This window comes from Synchiropus splendidus, chromosome 4 (genome assembly GCF_027744825.2).
Source record: "Synchiropus splendidus isolate RoL2022-P1 chromosome 4, RoL_Sspl_1.0, whole genome shotgun sequence".
NCBI classification, from domain to species: domain Eukaryota; kingdom Metazoa; phylum Chordata; class Actinopteri; order Syngnathiformes; family Callionymidae; genus Synchiropus; species Synchiropus splendidus.
In genome coordinates this window covers 3363898-3380518 of record NC_071337.1, presented here as the reverse complement: position 1 = coordinate 3380518, position 16621 = coordinate 3363898, and the positions used below count along the sequence as shown (strand labels likewise).

Sequence of the window (16621 nt, the reverse complement as noted above, 5' to 3'; positions counted from 1 at the left end):
AAGAGGTGGCAAGACAATGACAGTTTCGGTGGGGAGTTTTGCAGCCTCACACTTAACCTTGAGAGAAAATAAAATTGTCCTCCCCTCACGCATCACGTTCCTCACACCGTGTTGAAAATAAAATCTCGAAGCATTGTGATGCAGACATGCATGATTCTACATCGATGAGACATGATGGATTATTATTGTTATTATTAGTTTACGTTACACTCGGCAGGCTTCATCTTTCTATTCCATGGACACAGCCTGTAGCAAACTCATTCGCGACAGCTTTACGGCAGCTGACGGGGACGTGAGGGAACAGCTAGCAATAGAAAAGCTGATAAAAAAAACACTTCGACGGTGCAGAAAGAGGTCATCTGGCCTCATTTCGGACTTTAAGAACTAGTTGGAGGTTAACAGGACACACACTGTGTGCAAGATATGTCGTGTGGAAATAGGCAACTAATCGAAGAGATGCGTTAACCGTTCCCAGCCAGAGATGCTACCGGCAACAACTGCTACAGCCGTTGCAGAACGAAACAACAGTTCTTTTAATATTATTAGAAATGACTGAGCCAGTGCGTTCTGTTTTGGGAAAACCTCCGGTTTGAGATAAAGACATGGCAGCCACGGAACATCTCGCCGCCGCTTCATTGAAAATGTTACACCTGCTGTGTGCAAGGAAAGCAAAGCTTAGTGTCGGAGACTGCTCTCGAGGCTGTAACTAGTGTTAACGTTTGAAGAAGCGAACAGAGATCACGCATGATAAAGCACAAGAGTTCAAATCTGACGACTGGCTCGCCTCCATTGATAGTAAAGTAGATTTCCTGTGGGAATTCAGGATGCAAAATTCATCTTGACATTAAACTGGAAGGACTCGGAGGCAGGATTATCGTAATGAATCGAACTGTGAGACCAGTGGAGATGTAAAAAAGTACGTCGCCACATCCGATATCAAGGCAGAGCAGAGCCCAGTTATGCAGCAGCACCAATATTCAAAACATGAGAATGTAATGAGGACCGTTTGCAGGTGCATGTTGGACCCATGTGGTCTGTAGCTCACACACCCATGAGTCAAGAGGAGGAAGAGCCGCACTGTATTCAGTGGGAGAGTATAGAAATATGAGGACGGGTCAGATCAGAGACCAGCAGGCCAGTCCGGCCCGGAGTGTCATGATTCACAGCAAAGTTGCCAAGCGACTCGGGAGCAGCGGCATCAAACAGACAAGCACCAGATTCGCTTGACTCGCCTGGAATGTGTAGAACCGCGTCCCGTTCGGCGGATGAGCTTTGGGGGAGTTGGTCCCCGAGGTCATGTCGGCGAAGATCATGATTCCTCCCCTGGAAAAACAATCCAGCGGTGGGACAGCAACACGAGGAAAACCATCCGAGGGTCACGAGCTCAGCATCAGCCCGGCGCGGCGCTCCTCTCCCGGCATGAGACGCGCGCTCAAGTGCCAACCACACGGCCGGTCCTGCGCCTCCGTCACTCCTCGGCGTCTCCTTCTGCCGGAGAGTCAACGCCTCGGCAAAAGCGCGGACCCATGGTCCCTCGACGTCCGCTGCGAGCAGCTCTGCCAGCGGCGCGGCAGCTCCGTCTGTGCGGGGATTATCGCTGCCTCCTCCTCCTCCTCCCTCCCTGCTCGCGCATCTCCCAATAACAAGGCGCAGCCGGAAGGAGGCGACGCGTCCCTCCGCCACCACCTCATCACGCCTCGGATTCCCAGCCGTGATCGAGGTTAGTGCGCCAGTGTGGATGAACGGAATCCAGTTCCCGAGCGAACGACCGAATCACGTGACGCAACCAAGTGGGAAAGAAACGTTAATCTCATTGCTATACTACAGTAGCTCCTTCTTCTTCAGTCATCGGGTCTAACGCACTTGTAGAATAGCTTTGCTTTAAGATTCAAATGTTTGATTTAGTGTGTACAAAACGTCAACCTTGTTAATGAAGCAAATTTGATTGTGTTTTTTTTATTAGTTACTTCTATTATTATTGTTTATTTTATTATTTTATTATTTTATTTTATATATATATATATATATATATATATATATATATATATATATATATATATATATATATATATATATATATATATTTGTTTCTTAATTTTATTATTATTGCTAAGTTTTGTTGTTCCAGAGCACTTTCCCAGATGGTGGGCTCCTCACTGACCTTGGCAATGAGACGCACTGCTCATGACGTCACACGCACCCCCCACTGAGACCCTGGTTTGATGATGATGTTCTGGAGACAGCGTTTTCTTTGAGGTGGATCTGAAGTACAGAGTCGCGCTTTTGATCACTGGCGTGAGCCTCGACTAGCTTAGCAACCATGCTAACAGTTGCTAACGGTGGAGCTAATGTCGTCTCCTGAAAGCAACAAGTCAGGTCTCCTTGTGAGAACCAAGGATCCAAACCACCTGAGTGAAGGAAGGTGAAGACACATCTGCAGATCATGGTGGTGGCCAGTTCCACCACACAGCTGATATCAGGTGAGTTATGTGATGCTACATGCTAGCTTAGTCCAGCTACTGGCTACATGCTAGTATAGTCCAGCTACTGGCTACATGATAGCTTAGTCCAGCTACTGGCTACATGCTAGCTTAGTCCAGATACTGGCTACATGCTAGTTTAGTCCAGATACTGGCTACATGCTAGCTTAGTCCACCTACTGGCTACATGCTAGCTTAGTCCAGATACTGGCTACATGCTAGTTTAGTCCAGATACTGGCTACATGCTAGCTTAGTCCAGCTACTGGCTACATGCTAGCTGAGTCCAGCTACAGGCTACATGCTACCTTAGTCCATCTACTGGCTACATGCTAGCTTTGTGCAGCTGCTGGCTACATGCTAACTAAGCCCAGCTACTGGCTACATGCTAGCTTAGTCCAGCTACTGGCTACATGCTAGCTTAATCCGTCGACTGGCTACATGCTAGCTTAGTCCAGCTACTGGCTACATGCTAACTTAGTCCAGCTACTGGCTACATGCTAGCTTAGTCCAGCTGCTGGCTACATGCTAGCTTAGTTCAGCTGCTGGCTACATGCTAGCTGAGTCCAACTACTGGCTACATGCTAGCTTAGTCCATCTACTGGCTACATGCTAGCTTAGTTCAGCTGCTGGCTACATGCTAGCTGAGTCCAACTACTGGCTACATGCTAGCTTAGTACAGCTATTAACCCCATTACACAGATTCTGAGATGTTCGCTGCACAGTGGCCACTATAAAAGGCAAATACACCCACCTTTTCCTGTTGCTCCAGCAACTGTGCTATTTGCAAAAAATATTAAATACGGCGGTGTTACTAAACACTCTGTTTGTCACAATCCTTTTGCCTACACATTTCATTATGACAGTCCCTGTGCGAAGTTGAGGCTTCAAGTCGAAGACAGCACTTCCAGTTATAGATTAGTCTCAATACAAATTGAGTAGAAACGTTCCTGCTGTGTCATCGATAATTTTCTACAGAAAAGATAATGGAACATGTGGAGACATGGAGGGCCAGAAACTCAACAGTGAATAATGAAAATCATTTTTCACCAAAGCACACGCCGGAGTGCTCCAAAATATTTGGCTGCTAAAAGCTTGTCATTTTTCTTGTATTGATACGGAGCCACTGTTCATTTGAGTGCTGGTGTGTGTGTGTTCACTCCACAGCACATTAACCTTTTCCTTATAGCCTTTCTTTGAAATTTGCCACTTGTCAAGAGGCGGCAGAAAAAAAAATAGTCGGTACAACCATGTTTGGACTTCCAATCCCGACATCGGAACTTGGAAATCCGCTGATACGGATACTCCTCCGATCCGATACCGGAGCTCAGTTGGCTGTGTTTTTTACCATTATTGTGGATTGTGCATTTGAGAAGAAGGACCACAGAAGGACGTCAGGAAAACATGAGTCCTGACAACAGTTAAAACATTACATAAAACAAACGCTGAAGGTTTCACATCGGCAGATTTATTAAACCCACAGACGTATGTAGAAAGTGAGTGGATCCAAGATGCTGCCACTCCACAGTTTGCAGTGAACTCCCAGAGCAGCTGACTCTGACTCTGAGTCAGTCTCGAGCTCAGACTCTGCTTGTGGGTCTGTCATCATCTCGGCAATTCACAATCCATCAAAAACGTATCAGAGCCGATACCGATACTGGATCGGAGCGGTCCCGTACCCAGAAAAGAGCAATGATACTCACTCACTTTTCTCAAAATAACAGAAACAAGAGAGCCCTGATCCCAAACGCAACTGCCTCCAAAACCGCTGCACAAGTGGAAGGAGGCATCATGTCAAAAGCTTGGCGAAACCCAGGCAGCATGTACAATACCAGACACTAAAAGAGAGGTCAGGGTGTCGGATATTGAAAGGAAAGGATGGTGTAATCCCTACAAATCACCCTGTTTAAAACCTAATCCTCAGCCTCACAGGTTCAACGTTACTGCAGAACACTCCGCTCTCTGCAGCCATTGTCTTTGGAAACTGCAGACTCAATTGATTTTTGGGGCTCTTTTAGGAGTCAGTGCTGCAGCGCTTCCTGAACTGAAGGCATCGTCAAGTCGCACCAGTCTCCAGCACCTTGTTTTACGTTTCCATCCACGAGTGTCTCTTGAAGATCTATTGAGATAAGGAGGAGGAGAGGATCACGCTCTGCCCTGACGTCGTGTTGTAATAACACGCGGCTCGCTGAGCCTGATTATGCTGAGTGGGTGGAGCGCACTGCTGGTCTTGGGTCAGGGATTTAGTCCCGGGGACTTCCAGGGAAGTATCCGCTCCTGATGCAGCAGCTTTATCCAGCTGTGGAGCGGGAGATCCCATTAAGCAGAGAGAGAGAGAGCTGTGGTCGCGTTTCAGATCGAGGACAAGTGCGACTCCAGAAACAACACTGACGCTCCTGACCATGTCCAAGGCTCACGGCACACCACCAGAACCGGTCTCTAGATCGGACCTGCCACTGGCTTTACTTGAAATGCGACTTGTGTTGTCGATGAAAAACGTGTTGTTCCACCCAACACTATCACGTCCTTATTGACACTCTCAATACTCTTCTGTCTCTGTGACTTTTCTGTCACAGGGTTTCAACTGTGCCACACAAGGAAAGTGGCAGCCAGAAACCGTGTCAACATTAGAGTGTTAGCGCGTCGTCTCACGAACACACTGGCAACTGCGAGCTGTGAGCAGCCCTGAGGTCACATTACAGATGTGCTGTGGGCCTGGCTCACTGAGCTCAGCACTCACTGGCCACCGCCACTCAATCCTCACAGCGGTTTAGAGTCCTGCTCGTGTGGGGCAGTCACAATATGATCAAATCAGTGTATTATGTGTATAAATAAATATAGATAGATAGATTGATAGATAGGGCACAACAACCTCGACACCGCCATGTTGTTTTTTGTCCTGAATTGATTTTTTTAATGACACTCTCTGCTTAAGTAGAGTCAAGTAGTCATTCTTTCCCACAAAAAATACATAAATAAACAGTAAGATGGAATCAATGTGTGAACGAGAGGGAGCCAAGTGGACAGGTGAAGCTACAGGATGCAGAGATAAAGAAGGTGGGGGGTTTGAAGTACTGAGGCTCAACTGTCCAGGGCCATGGAGAGTGTGAGGAAGAGGTGAAGAAGCAGGTGCAGGCAGGATGGAATCATTGGAGAAAAGTGTCAGGTGTGATGTGGGACAAAAGGATGAAAGGGAAAGTGTCCAAAAGGGTGGTGAGGCCAGCAACGTTGTATGGTTTGGAAACAGTGGCACTGAGGAGAAGACAGGAGGCAGAGCTGGAGGTAGCAGAGATGAAGATGCTGAGCTTCTCTCTGGGAGTGAGAGCAGGATGATGATAGGATCAGAGGGACAGCACATGTGCTCAGGTGTTTAGGAGACCAAGTCAGAGAGGCTGGATGGAGATGGTTTGGACATGTACAGAGGAGAGAGAGAGAGAGAGACAGTACATTGGTAGATGAAGATGTTGAGATGTTGGAACTGCCAGGCAGAAGGTGGAGAGGAAGGCCACAGAGGAGATTGATGGAGGTGGTGAAGGAGGACATGAAAGAGGAAGCAGAGGACAGGGTGAGATGGAGGAGGATGATCCACTGTGGCCACCTCTGAAGGGAGAAGCCCAAAGAAGAAGAAGAAGTTGTGAGACTCGCTTCATGTCCACCCTACCTTGACCAATGACCTGCGTTCATTGACCATAAATACTTGACCTTGTATGGTTCTACTCTTTCTAGTCCCTGCATCTTCACCACTCACAGAAAATGTTGAAACTTGGTTGCGATGGAACTTTTTCAATGGCGCGGTCAAAAAGGCCTGAAGAATTGTTTTGGACTGAACGTGGTCTGGCATGTGAGTGTGAAAGATGCGAGCTCAGAGCACAAACTGCCAGAGTAAGTGAAGCTCAAAGGGAAAGAAAACACTCCAAGTAGAGCAAACCGTACAATGAGCCTAAACTGCTGCGATATTTAGAGTGTAATTGGCCCTTTCTGTTTGAGCAGCAAACTTTGGATGAAGATAATTTCAAAAGTTGGCTTTGGGTTACTGGGGTGCAGCACTTGCCACTGAAGGTTTTGAAACTGCCACCAATAATGGGCACCCATATTTAATACAGGCCAAAATATCCAAATGAATCATGGGCCTATTTCGATGGCAGCTGGCGACGGTCGCCGCATCATACGAGCAAAATGTTCTTCAATCGCGCATTTTTTTTTTCTCGATGCTTTCAGCTTTGACGATAGGAGTGTTGTGTGCGCACTGCGGCCCACATCCGTTGTTTTGACTTGTGTTACAAGAGGAATCATTCAGAGAAAAATCATAGAAGTGAGCTCGGAAGAATGGGAATTACCACCTAGTAAGAAGAGAAGAGTACAGGGAAGAAGTACTTATGTTAAAACATGCTGGACATGGTTAATGTCATGCAAGAGCTTTTATATATGTTGTCTTTGTCATCTTTTTCCAGTACATTGTCTGTCTTGCAGTTATGTAAACAGTAATAATAAAATATTGTGCGATTGTGTTTGTGAGGTTTCTTTTCAATTTCTAAGGGGAATTGCACGGCTTTATAAGGGGAGTTATTGGCAGAGGGTGACAGGTATGCATTAAATACTTGCTCAAATATCAAGGTATTTAAAAAGCACTGAGGAAGTTGGAGGATGGGGAAATGGTTTTCAGCGCGAGCCTGTCAGCGTCGCTCTTCACTGAGTGTGTTGAGGCAGCTATTGTTCCGAGAGTACGGCGTTGAGACTTTGAAATGAGGGCCGGTGAAGCTGTAGAGAAACTGATGAACACAACATGGCACAGAAAAGAATGTTTTCAATCATCTACTCGGATCCCAAACCCGTCACCGCCGTGCTGTTGAGCTCAGCACTTTGAAAGAAATATGCCGATTCAGGCGCCTGAGCTGTCCATCACTCAACTCCGGCGGGGGCTTATGTGCATGCGCCCATATATCTGTATGTAAATGGAAAAATAACACCTGACTTGACAAGTAAGCTACAAAAAGGAAGCTTTTTTTTAGCATCAGGAGACGAAACTGATCATTGCACTTTAGAGCTGAGTCACCGATGCAGAGAGCAGATTAGAAACCGCCTTCGTCTCATTCTTGTCTGTTGTTTCTGCTGGATAATATCAGAGTCAGCCATTTTTTCTTGTTCCCTCAGTCGTCTTCTGACAAGGAAAGAGCTGCATCAACAACTTCTTGTGAAAACAATCTTTGAATTTGTGTTGAAAATAATACTTGATAATAAACTGGATTTTAAATGGTGACTGTATATCCATAAATAGTTTTTCAGAGGGGCCAATCCAGTTTTGAAAAATCCAAACTTGCTTTAGTGGACGCTGCATTCATTACAATGTCAAGGATACATTTGTTCTGCTGTTTTTAATATGAACGCACATATTCAACCTCATGAGCTAGTTGTACTGTAGTACTCAAGATCCGTCTCAGTCTTGTCTCGGTGTGTCGGACTGGGCGGACTATTCTATTCAATCTATTCCAGACCGCTCAAGACGGACAGAGAAAATTGATGTTTTCTTTGACATTTTGATATCAAACGTCTCAAACTGATCCACTTGAGCAGAGGTGAGCTGTTGAATTGTCTAAAGGGCCACATTTTAAACTGTGACTGTTGTGAGGGGCCATGATGCCAAAAGTAAAGCGGCAATGACTACAAAACGTGACAGAAGACATTTGAAGAGGATGAAATGAACCACTAAATATTCAATGGAAGCAAGGATATTAAGATGACATGGAACCTGTAAAACATTTTTGACATGCACCTTATTTGAATAAAACACCTGAGATAAAAAGGCAATTCATTTTGAATTTCCTTTCAACAAATTCTGAGGAAAATACTAAAATGACAAAAAGAGGAGACAAAATTTTAGTCATGAATGTGTTGTATTTAATGTTGAACCAGCACTGGCTAAAGCGGAAAAAAACTACAGAACAGTTACGACTTATCAATTGTATAGTTTTAGTATGGCCTCATGAGGGCCACGAAAACACAGGCGAAGGGCCGCATACAGCCCCAGGGCCTTACTTTGCCCAGGTCTGTACTAGAGGGCCACAGTGGGGGCATGTTTTGGTTCCTAACTTATCGGGAGGAAAGCCAAACACCAATGAGGAGTCTGAAGTTGAATTGTCTGACTGGTGCTGCTTGTTTCAGCTGTCGCCTGATTGGTTCACCAAGGTGAGTCAGCACTTAATGCGGCTGACCAGTTTGAGACTCCTTGGTCTCTGTCTTGATCTTGTCTCGGTCTTGATACGCTCCAGTCTCAATAATGTCTCGGTCTCGGTTAGTTGTGGTCGTGACTACCACACTTCCCTGAGCTTCAGTCTTCGACACACGTCACAGTCTCACTGGCTCCTCTCTTAGTTGAGATGGTTTTCGTTGTGTGACAGCAAAAACTGGACCTGAGCAGCTCCATTTGCATTTCCAACAGAAGCGTCAAGCAATGATCGCAAATAAACAGTTGAAGAAGCCGCAGATTCTGGATCAAAAATCAACACACGCTACTTTAAATTCATGTGGTCTTGACGTCTTTGATGTGTGTTATCTTTAATGTCTTTGGTGTGTGTCAGTGTCTTTATCATTTTCTGCTGTGACACATTGAATTTCCCCACTGTCGGACTAATAAAGGCCGTCTAAACTAATCTAAGATAATCGAATCTAATGGAAGAATAAGTAAAATTCAACCACATTTGGAAGCTCGGCTTCCTGCTCTCGCTGCTGCCACAGATAATGCAGGAGCCCGCAGTTTTAAACTAGATCCGAACACGGAATTTGAAGCCAGCACTAAGGAAATGAAGTGAATATTGACACGATCCATCTTCCTCACGTAACCCAGCACACGTCCATACTTCAACGTTTGTGTGCGCTTTACTGCAAGCGCGCGCTCATCACTCTTCACAGGAGGGTGAAGAACATTCTCATAACTTTCTCATTACTGCCCCCAGCCTCGGGAAGAACGCTGGCGCTGCTGCTGCTGCTCGCGACGACAAACTCGGCTTTGGGGACACGGAAACTGTGTCAACAGCCTTCAGAACTGGGGAACTCATTTGGTAATTCAATAAAGACAGGGGCGGAAATAAGGTTAATGTCCTCAAAAATGATGACTAAAAAGCCAGGCCTGTAATATTATGGAGGGGGTGGAGCAAAGGATGTGCCACTTGGGATGGGTTTTGTTATGCTTCATGAGGAAACTGGATGAGAGCCACGTGGGCTGAGCAAGTTTGTGCAGCTGTATTTAGTGGAGGAGCTGATCCTTTAGCTTCCAGGAACTAAACACCTGTCTCGCTACTGGCACCCGGGCAGCTGCCAAGTTCCCAGCTGCTAAAGGCTTCATGAAACAGTGTCCTCATTTTCAGAGCTCAGTAGGTGGCGCCGTTGCTTTAAAAATGGCGTGAGGTTTCGTTGAAGTGGTTGTTCAAATCCAAAGATGTTTGAGCAGACAGTGCCATCTAGTGGGCTTTGAAGATGAGGACACTGTTTCATGAAGCCCCATCACTACACTAAAGCAACTTCCCTCCGCCTCTCAGCAACTAGATCGGCGAGTTGAGGGTGGGCAAACATGAGTCGGGAATTGCAGCTATGATCGGCTTCTCTTCCATTTCACTTCTTCTGGTTGAAGGTTTTGCCTCTCTGCACACGCCCCCCTGGATTCTGTAGTTTCAGGAGTTCAGATGTTGGGCTGCAGAGCTGGTGCCCCAAACAGGTCACTGCACCTGCTCCCACACTGTAGCGTGTGGCTCATATACATGACTCTACATGGACATCTACATGGACGTACTACGCAGTTCCTGCCACGTACAGACAGTGAACTTGAGTTCAGCCCACTACTTCAGATGTGAGACTGGTACCCAGGTTTGACTGGGGATAGCACGCGTTTGATAGCGGGAGTCACCAGAAATGAGTTACTATGAGATTATGTGAAGGGCTGTACGGATCAATCGACCCACCGATATATCGGCCCAGAAAAGGACATTTATGATGTCATCAAGATCGGCCAATCACATGACAAATATAAGCCGATATTTTTATTGTTTTATTTTAATAAGATGCTACTTACATTCATACATGATGAGAAATGTTACTTAGCAATGTAAAAATGACAAAATAAAGCTGGTATTTCTGTGGAACGCCACACCTGCTTGTTGTGAAGCTGCAGCCAACACTTCTCTTTCCAGGAAAAACTCAGACACGCCATTAAAACAAGACATTCGAGCGCTGCCAAGAGGCTAACAAACGAATGCTAACCAGAGGTAACTGCATGCAAAACCAAGGCTAATAGAGTTGACCGGCACTTTCTGCAGCAGACCTGGATCCCAGATACTCCCTGGACATGCAGACAATGAAAAGAGGAGCCGTCTGCCTGGTTATAAGGCAACGTTCCGATTTGACGAGTGAAGTTTCCATTGTGGGTTTGATCTGTTCATCGTTCATTGAAAAGGGAATAAAACAATTTTTTGTCTGTATCCTCCCATAATTTATATTAAGAAATTTGCCTTTTTGTTTACATATTTCCTTTAAATGTTGCAATGTTTTCTATACTTCATATTGTTATTAGTAGGTTTGCGTAATTCATAAAAAAAAGGAAGAAAGAAAGAAATAGTGACTTTTGCGTATGATTTAGTCGAGGGGAAAAAAAGAAGAAAAAAAAAAACAAAATCGGCCTGTTACAACTTTAAAAGAATCGGTATCAGCAAAAATCAATAAATAATAACATGAATCAGAAAAAAAAAGGGGAAAAACTTTAGTAATCCCAAGGGAAATAATGGTCGTAACATGCTCTGTACTCAACATATCACAATAAATTAAAAAGAAATAATGTTATAAAGTGCAAAAACAAAGCTATACTAAAGACCTTAGACACCATGTGAACAATGTGCAAGAAAATGCAGTTCCTTCATTGTGATTTTTTCTGAGATGAATTGTACGTTTTTATTGCCACAGGGAGGAAGGAGCTCCTGTGGCGCTTGGTCTTTGAGTTGGGTCGTCCCAGTCTGTTGGTACTTGTGCTGCTGTACTGGACCAGGAGCTGATGGAGGGGGTGGGTGATGTTGTCCAGGATGCTCCTCAGTTTCAGGAGCATCCTTCTCTCCATAACTGTCTCCCACGAGTCCAGTTTCACCCCCACCACATCATGGATTGTTGAGTCTGTTGGTGTCCGCCAGCGTTCATCTGCTGCCCCCAGCAAACCACGGCCAACAGAATTGCACTGGACACCACCCACTCATGAAACGTCCTCAGCATTGTCCCGCAGACCTTGAAGGACCTGAGCCTCCTCAATAATAATAATAATAATAATAATCATTTGCGATCAGCCGGTCAGGCTGAGTGTATATGCTACGATAAAGCAGGGGCAGAGGAGTCCCCACTGTTGTCCTGCCACCCGCTGCTTTACACCTGGTTCCTGGTTCACCTGGTGGAGTCCACCGACACTGACCACCGACACATCGCTTTGATTTGCTGGAAAGTCAATTCATATCCCTCGAGTGTGAGAGTTGATGTGAGCTGAAAGTGATCACAGCTCCCTCCAGTCTCTTCCTGGAGAAACACATGAGGCGTGTTGGCTGGAGAAAAAAACAGGTTTGGAGGTGAACGATGATGCGCGGTGACGTCACGCAACGGCGCCATCTGCTGGGCGAACTGCGCACGCAGGTCAAGCGCAAGGTGAGATACAATGAGGATTTATTTTGATGGACTCAGCAGGGCGCCAGACCAAAGCCCAGCAGCAAGTGATGGTTTCAAAGTTCTCAAGGTACATTATTGTCATGATCAGACCAGAATAACGTTCGAACATCTGGACTGCCCAGGAACCTATGCCAGGATCCTGTTTGTGGACTTCAGCTCTGCCTTTAATACAATTCTTCCAGCTCTGCTTGAAGACAAGCTTCGCCAGCTGGACGTGCCTGACTCCCTCTGTAGATGGATTACAGACTTCCTGACCAGCCGGAGTCAGCGTGTGCGGCTGGGGACGACTGTCTCTGACACTCGGACCCTCAACATCGGGTCTCCTCAGGGCTGTGTTCTCTCTCCATGGCTCTTCTCTCTGTACACTAACTGCTGCACCTCCAGCCACCAGTCCGTGAAGCTGATCAAGTTTGCGGACGACACCACCATCATCGGGCTCATCTCAGATGGAGATGAGTCGGCTTACAGGAGGGAGGTGGAGCGGCTGGTGTCTTGGTGCAGCCACAACAACCTGGAGCTCAACGCTCAGAAGACAGTGGAGATGGTCATGGACTTCAGAAGAGTAACAGCTCCTCTGTCCCCTCTCATTTTGGCTGGTTCACCTATACCTATTGTAGACTCCTTCTGCTTCCTGGGAACCACCATCACTGAGGACCTCAAATGGGAGCCAACCATCAGGTCCCTCATCAGGAAGGCCCAGCAGAGAATGTTCTTTCTGAGGCAGCTACGAAAACTACGACTGCCGACGAAGTTGCTGGTGGAGTTCTACACGGCCATCATCCAGTCCATCCTCACCTCCTCTATCACTGTCTGGTACAACAGTGCCACCTCCAGGGACAAGAGCAGACTGCAGCGCATCGTACGTTCTGCTGAGAAGGTGATCGGTTGCAGCCTGCCACCTCTTCAGGACCTGTATGTCTCTAGGACCCAGAGACGTGCAGGTCGGATCAGAGCCGACCCTTCTCACCCTGGACATAGACTGTTTGTTCCTCTTCCCTCTGGCAGGAGGCTACGGTCCATCCAGACCAGAACCTCCCGTCACAGGAACAGCTTCTTCCCCTCGGCCGTCAGACTGTTAAATTCGTGAACAGCCTTGTTGTTATGTTATTCTATTTATTTTATTTTATTTTATTTATTTATTTATTTTTGTTGCACTTTATTCCAAGGCACTTTCCTAGTCAGTGGGCTCCCCACTGACCATGGCAATAAATTTGATTCTGATTCTGATTCTGATTCTGATTCTGAACACGGTCACCCGCAGGTGAGGAGCAAGAGGAAAGAGCTTCTCACCCTTAATGTAACTTATATTAGTGACTTTTCTCTCCACAATTATGAAAAGTTCAGAAATTATCTGTAATTCTGCAAAAGGAGCCGGACACATACTTGCGTCTTGACCTTGGATTTTAGCTATATAGAAGACAAATCATCAAAGTTACAAGAAACAACGGCTGGTACAAAAGGTATTTCAACTAAAAGTAGATACTTTCTTGACGGTATTCTGAGATGGAACTGTACATCCAGTATGTGCTACAGGAGTTGTTGACATGACTCTGTTTAACCACAAGATGGCAGCATCCTATTGACAGAGCGGAGGTGGCTCGTGTTGAACAGGAGTCTAACAAGCAGCTTCCCCTCACAGCCCCGTAACTCGCCTCTGTTCCAGTTGCCAAACATGATCTCAAACAACGTTCATGTAGATGTAAGCTTGACACCAGAAACACTTGACAAGAGACACGTTCTCTCAGCAGAACACGGTCCCCGCACCTCACCTGCGGCTCAGGTATGATTTGGATGGTGACCAACTCATTCAGATCAATATGAATATTAATATTGCATCAAGGCCCAGTGTAACCCACATCCCACAATTTCTCCCAAGCAGCTTCCAACAAGACGTGTGATTCTCCGGAGAAATGTCTGCTTTGTTTGGTCATTTTTATATTAAAGAGTCATCACACTGCTCATCATGTATAAATGTAAATAGCATCTTTAAAAAAAATCAGCTTAGGTTCGTCATTTGATTGGTCAATCATGATGACATCATAAACATCATAAATGCTCATACAGATCGGTGCCGATATATCGGCCGGCCGATTGAACGGTGCAGCTCAATTTAATATCATTATGAATATGAATACTGCATCAAGGCCCAATGAACGGAACCCAACAATTTCTCCTTAGCAGATTCAAACAGACCTTGGTGAAAATATAAAGAAAACAAAACATCTAATTAGCTAAACCAGTTGTGGGAGATGAAGCTCTGGGCTACTGGAAGAGGAATAATATCAAAAATATCAACTGTGCAGTGCCAAGCGACAACACACAGAGATAAACAAAAGAAGAAATAATATATGGTAGCTCAAGAATGAAAAGGATCTCATAATATTCATATGCAGAACATGTTGCTGAGTGCAAGACGAAAAAAAAAGCTCTCATTTGGCTACACCATAAAAGCATCTATAGAAAATGTTCAATTGAACCTTGAATGAATGAACATGTATTTCAGTCCCACATGAAACATTCACACAACAACAGCTGTTTCATCATCACCTACAGCTGAGTGATGGAAAAGCAGAAGCGAGAAGCAGAGTTCTCATCATCTCTGCCACTTTTTTGCACTTTCTTTTCCCCGACCATAAGTTTCTGCTGCCCCTCAGAACAAGACCTGAGGTCAGTGCAGAGTAGAACTGAAGGAAGCCACTTCTTCTGTTTCGCCCTCCTGGTCAGGGTCCAGGCATGAGAACATGGATGTCAAGGTCAGACAAGTTTAAACCTGTTCTCACACAAACTTTCATCCACTGTCACCACTTTCCTTCTCATCTGCATCACTTCAATAAGCCATTTACGGCGCGTCTCACCAGACAAGAGACAGTTCTTCTGTGTGTGAAGCGCTAACTACATCTCGGCTTTTCTTCAAAGCCACACTTGTGAGTGAACCCCGGCAGGTCTGTGGCTGGAGACACATCAGCTGAGAGTTTCCTCTGCTTGATAAATATAACAGGACAGAGAAGGTTCTGTTTCTTCATGCACCTCAGCCACCAATCACATTCAACCTTTCTCTCTTTTGAATATTTTATTACAACACACATAGTGGATTAAGCAACATTTTCAGCTGTTCAAATTTAAAATCCATATTTCCCGTTCATGAGCATAGTTTGCCTGATGGCTCAGAACCTTGTGTTTGCGTAGACACCTCAGGATGTGTGGAGAGACTCTTCCTTATGGCGAGTGATACTCTCCCTTATGGCGGCCACTGAATCCGATTTTGGAGGTCAAGGACTTTGTTTCTCCTCTCATCAGTTACCCACAAGCCATCTGTGCACCAACAGCACGTCCGCTGTTTAAAAACATTGCGTCTGGAAGAAGCAGAGACATAGAGGAGGCCGTCTAAACCAGGGACGGGACCGATCCGATCCAGTATGAGGCTCCGATACCAAAGTTTTTGATGGAACAGGAATAGGTGAGATGTATTTCCTGTACATTGGTGAGAGGCAGGAAGTCCATTCCACAGTTTGCAGTGAGCTCACAGAGCAGCGGGCTGAGACTTCTGCTGAAAACATGTAGCCATTTAGCATGCTAGCATTTAGCAGGATGGATGGATGTTTGCGATTCACAAACGCAGTGTGTCCTTAAATGAGTCAAATATCTGGGATGTTGGACTCGTCACTTGTCAGTCGGAAATGGATTTATTTATGCTCCAGGAGCGAGTACATGATGTTTTGCTGATCAAATGAAGCAGCATCTTGGATCCACTCACTTTCTACATACGTCTGTCTTGGTTTGATAAATCTGCCGATGTGAAACCTTCAGCGTTTGTTTTCAGGATAATGTTTTGACTGTCGTCAGGACTCATGCTTTCCTGACGTCCTTCTGTGGTCGGACACTGACCTCTAGTCAGCAAACTGAGCTCTAGTATTGGATCGGAGGAACATCGGTATCGGCGGATATCCAGCTTCAGGTATCGGGATCAGATCAGAAGTCTGAACATGTGGATCGCTGCATCCCTAGTTGAAACGCAGCATCTCTGTGAGTCAAAATGGCCGTGGAGCCGTCAATAATATACTTGTCTCTAAGATTTTACACCGACTTGGTGGTTGACTTGTCGTTCATGTAAGTTGAGGCCTGCTTTTATCCCACCTCAAACAGAAGCTCCCCAGAGCTGGAAGAGAATCCTCAGTCCCCATCACAGGAGACGACCGAAACAAATGCACAGGTGAGGAGCTCTGCGCTGAGTGTCCAACAGATGACTGACTTCAGCAGACGTCAGTTCGGTTCAATTTCGCATTGATAAACAGGCATCGGTGCCATGGCAACACCAAGACTCTCTCAACTGAGCTGTTGGCTTTAAGTGGTCCCAGTTGACCACAGACCCTGGGGAGAACGGAAACAAACACGCTCCTCCAGGATCAAAGGGAGTGGAAAACAGGGTTGGTCTACAGGCGTCCTGTCTATATGTTCA

At 45.8% G+C, this 16621-nt stretch overlaps 1 protein-coding gene across 3 annotated transcripts in view; it reads right to left on the bottom strand.

Annotated features, from left to right (window-relative positions):
* Positions 1-16621, bottom strand: part of ppfia2 (PTPRF interacting protein alpha 2) — an 89847-nt gene that overhangs the window by 47019 nt on the left and 26207 nt on the right. Inside the window, exon 1 of one of the 3 annotated variants that reach the window (XM_053862499.1) lies at positions 1233-1856. The exons of the other annotated variants lie outside the window; for them this stretch is intronic. Within the exon in view, the coding sequence (XP_053718474.1) occupies positions 1233-1313 (81 nt within the window). The 5' untranslated portion in view covers positions 1314-1856. Of the gene's footprint in view, positions 1-1232; positions 1857-16621 lie in introns of those variants that run through there. 3 annotated transcript variants of the gene reach the window in all.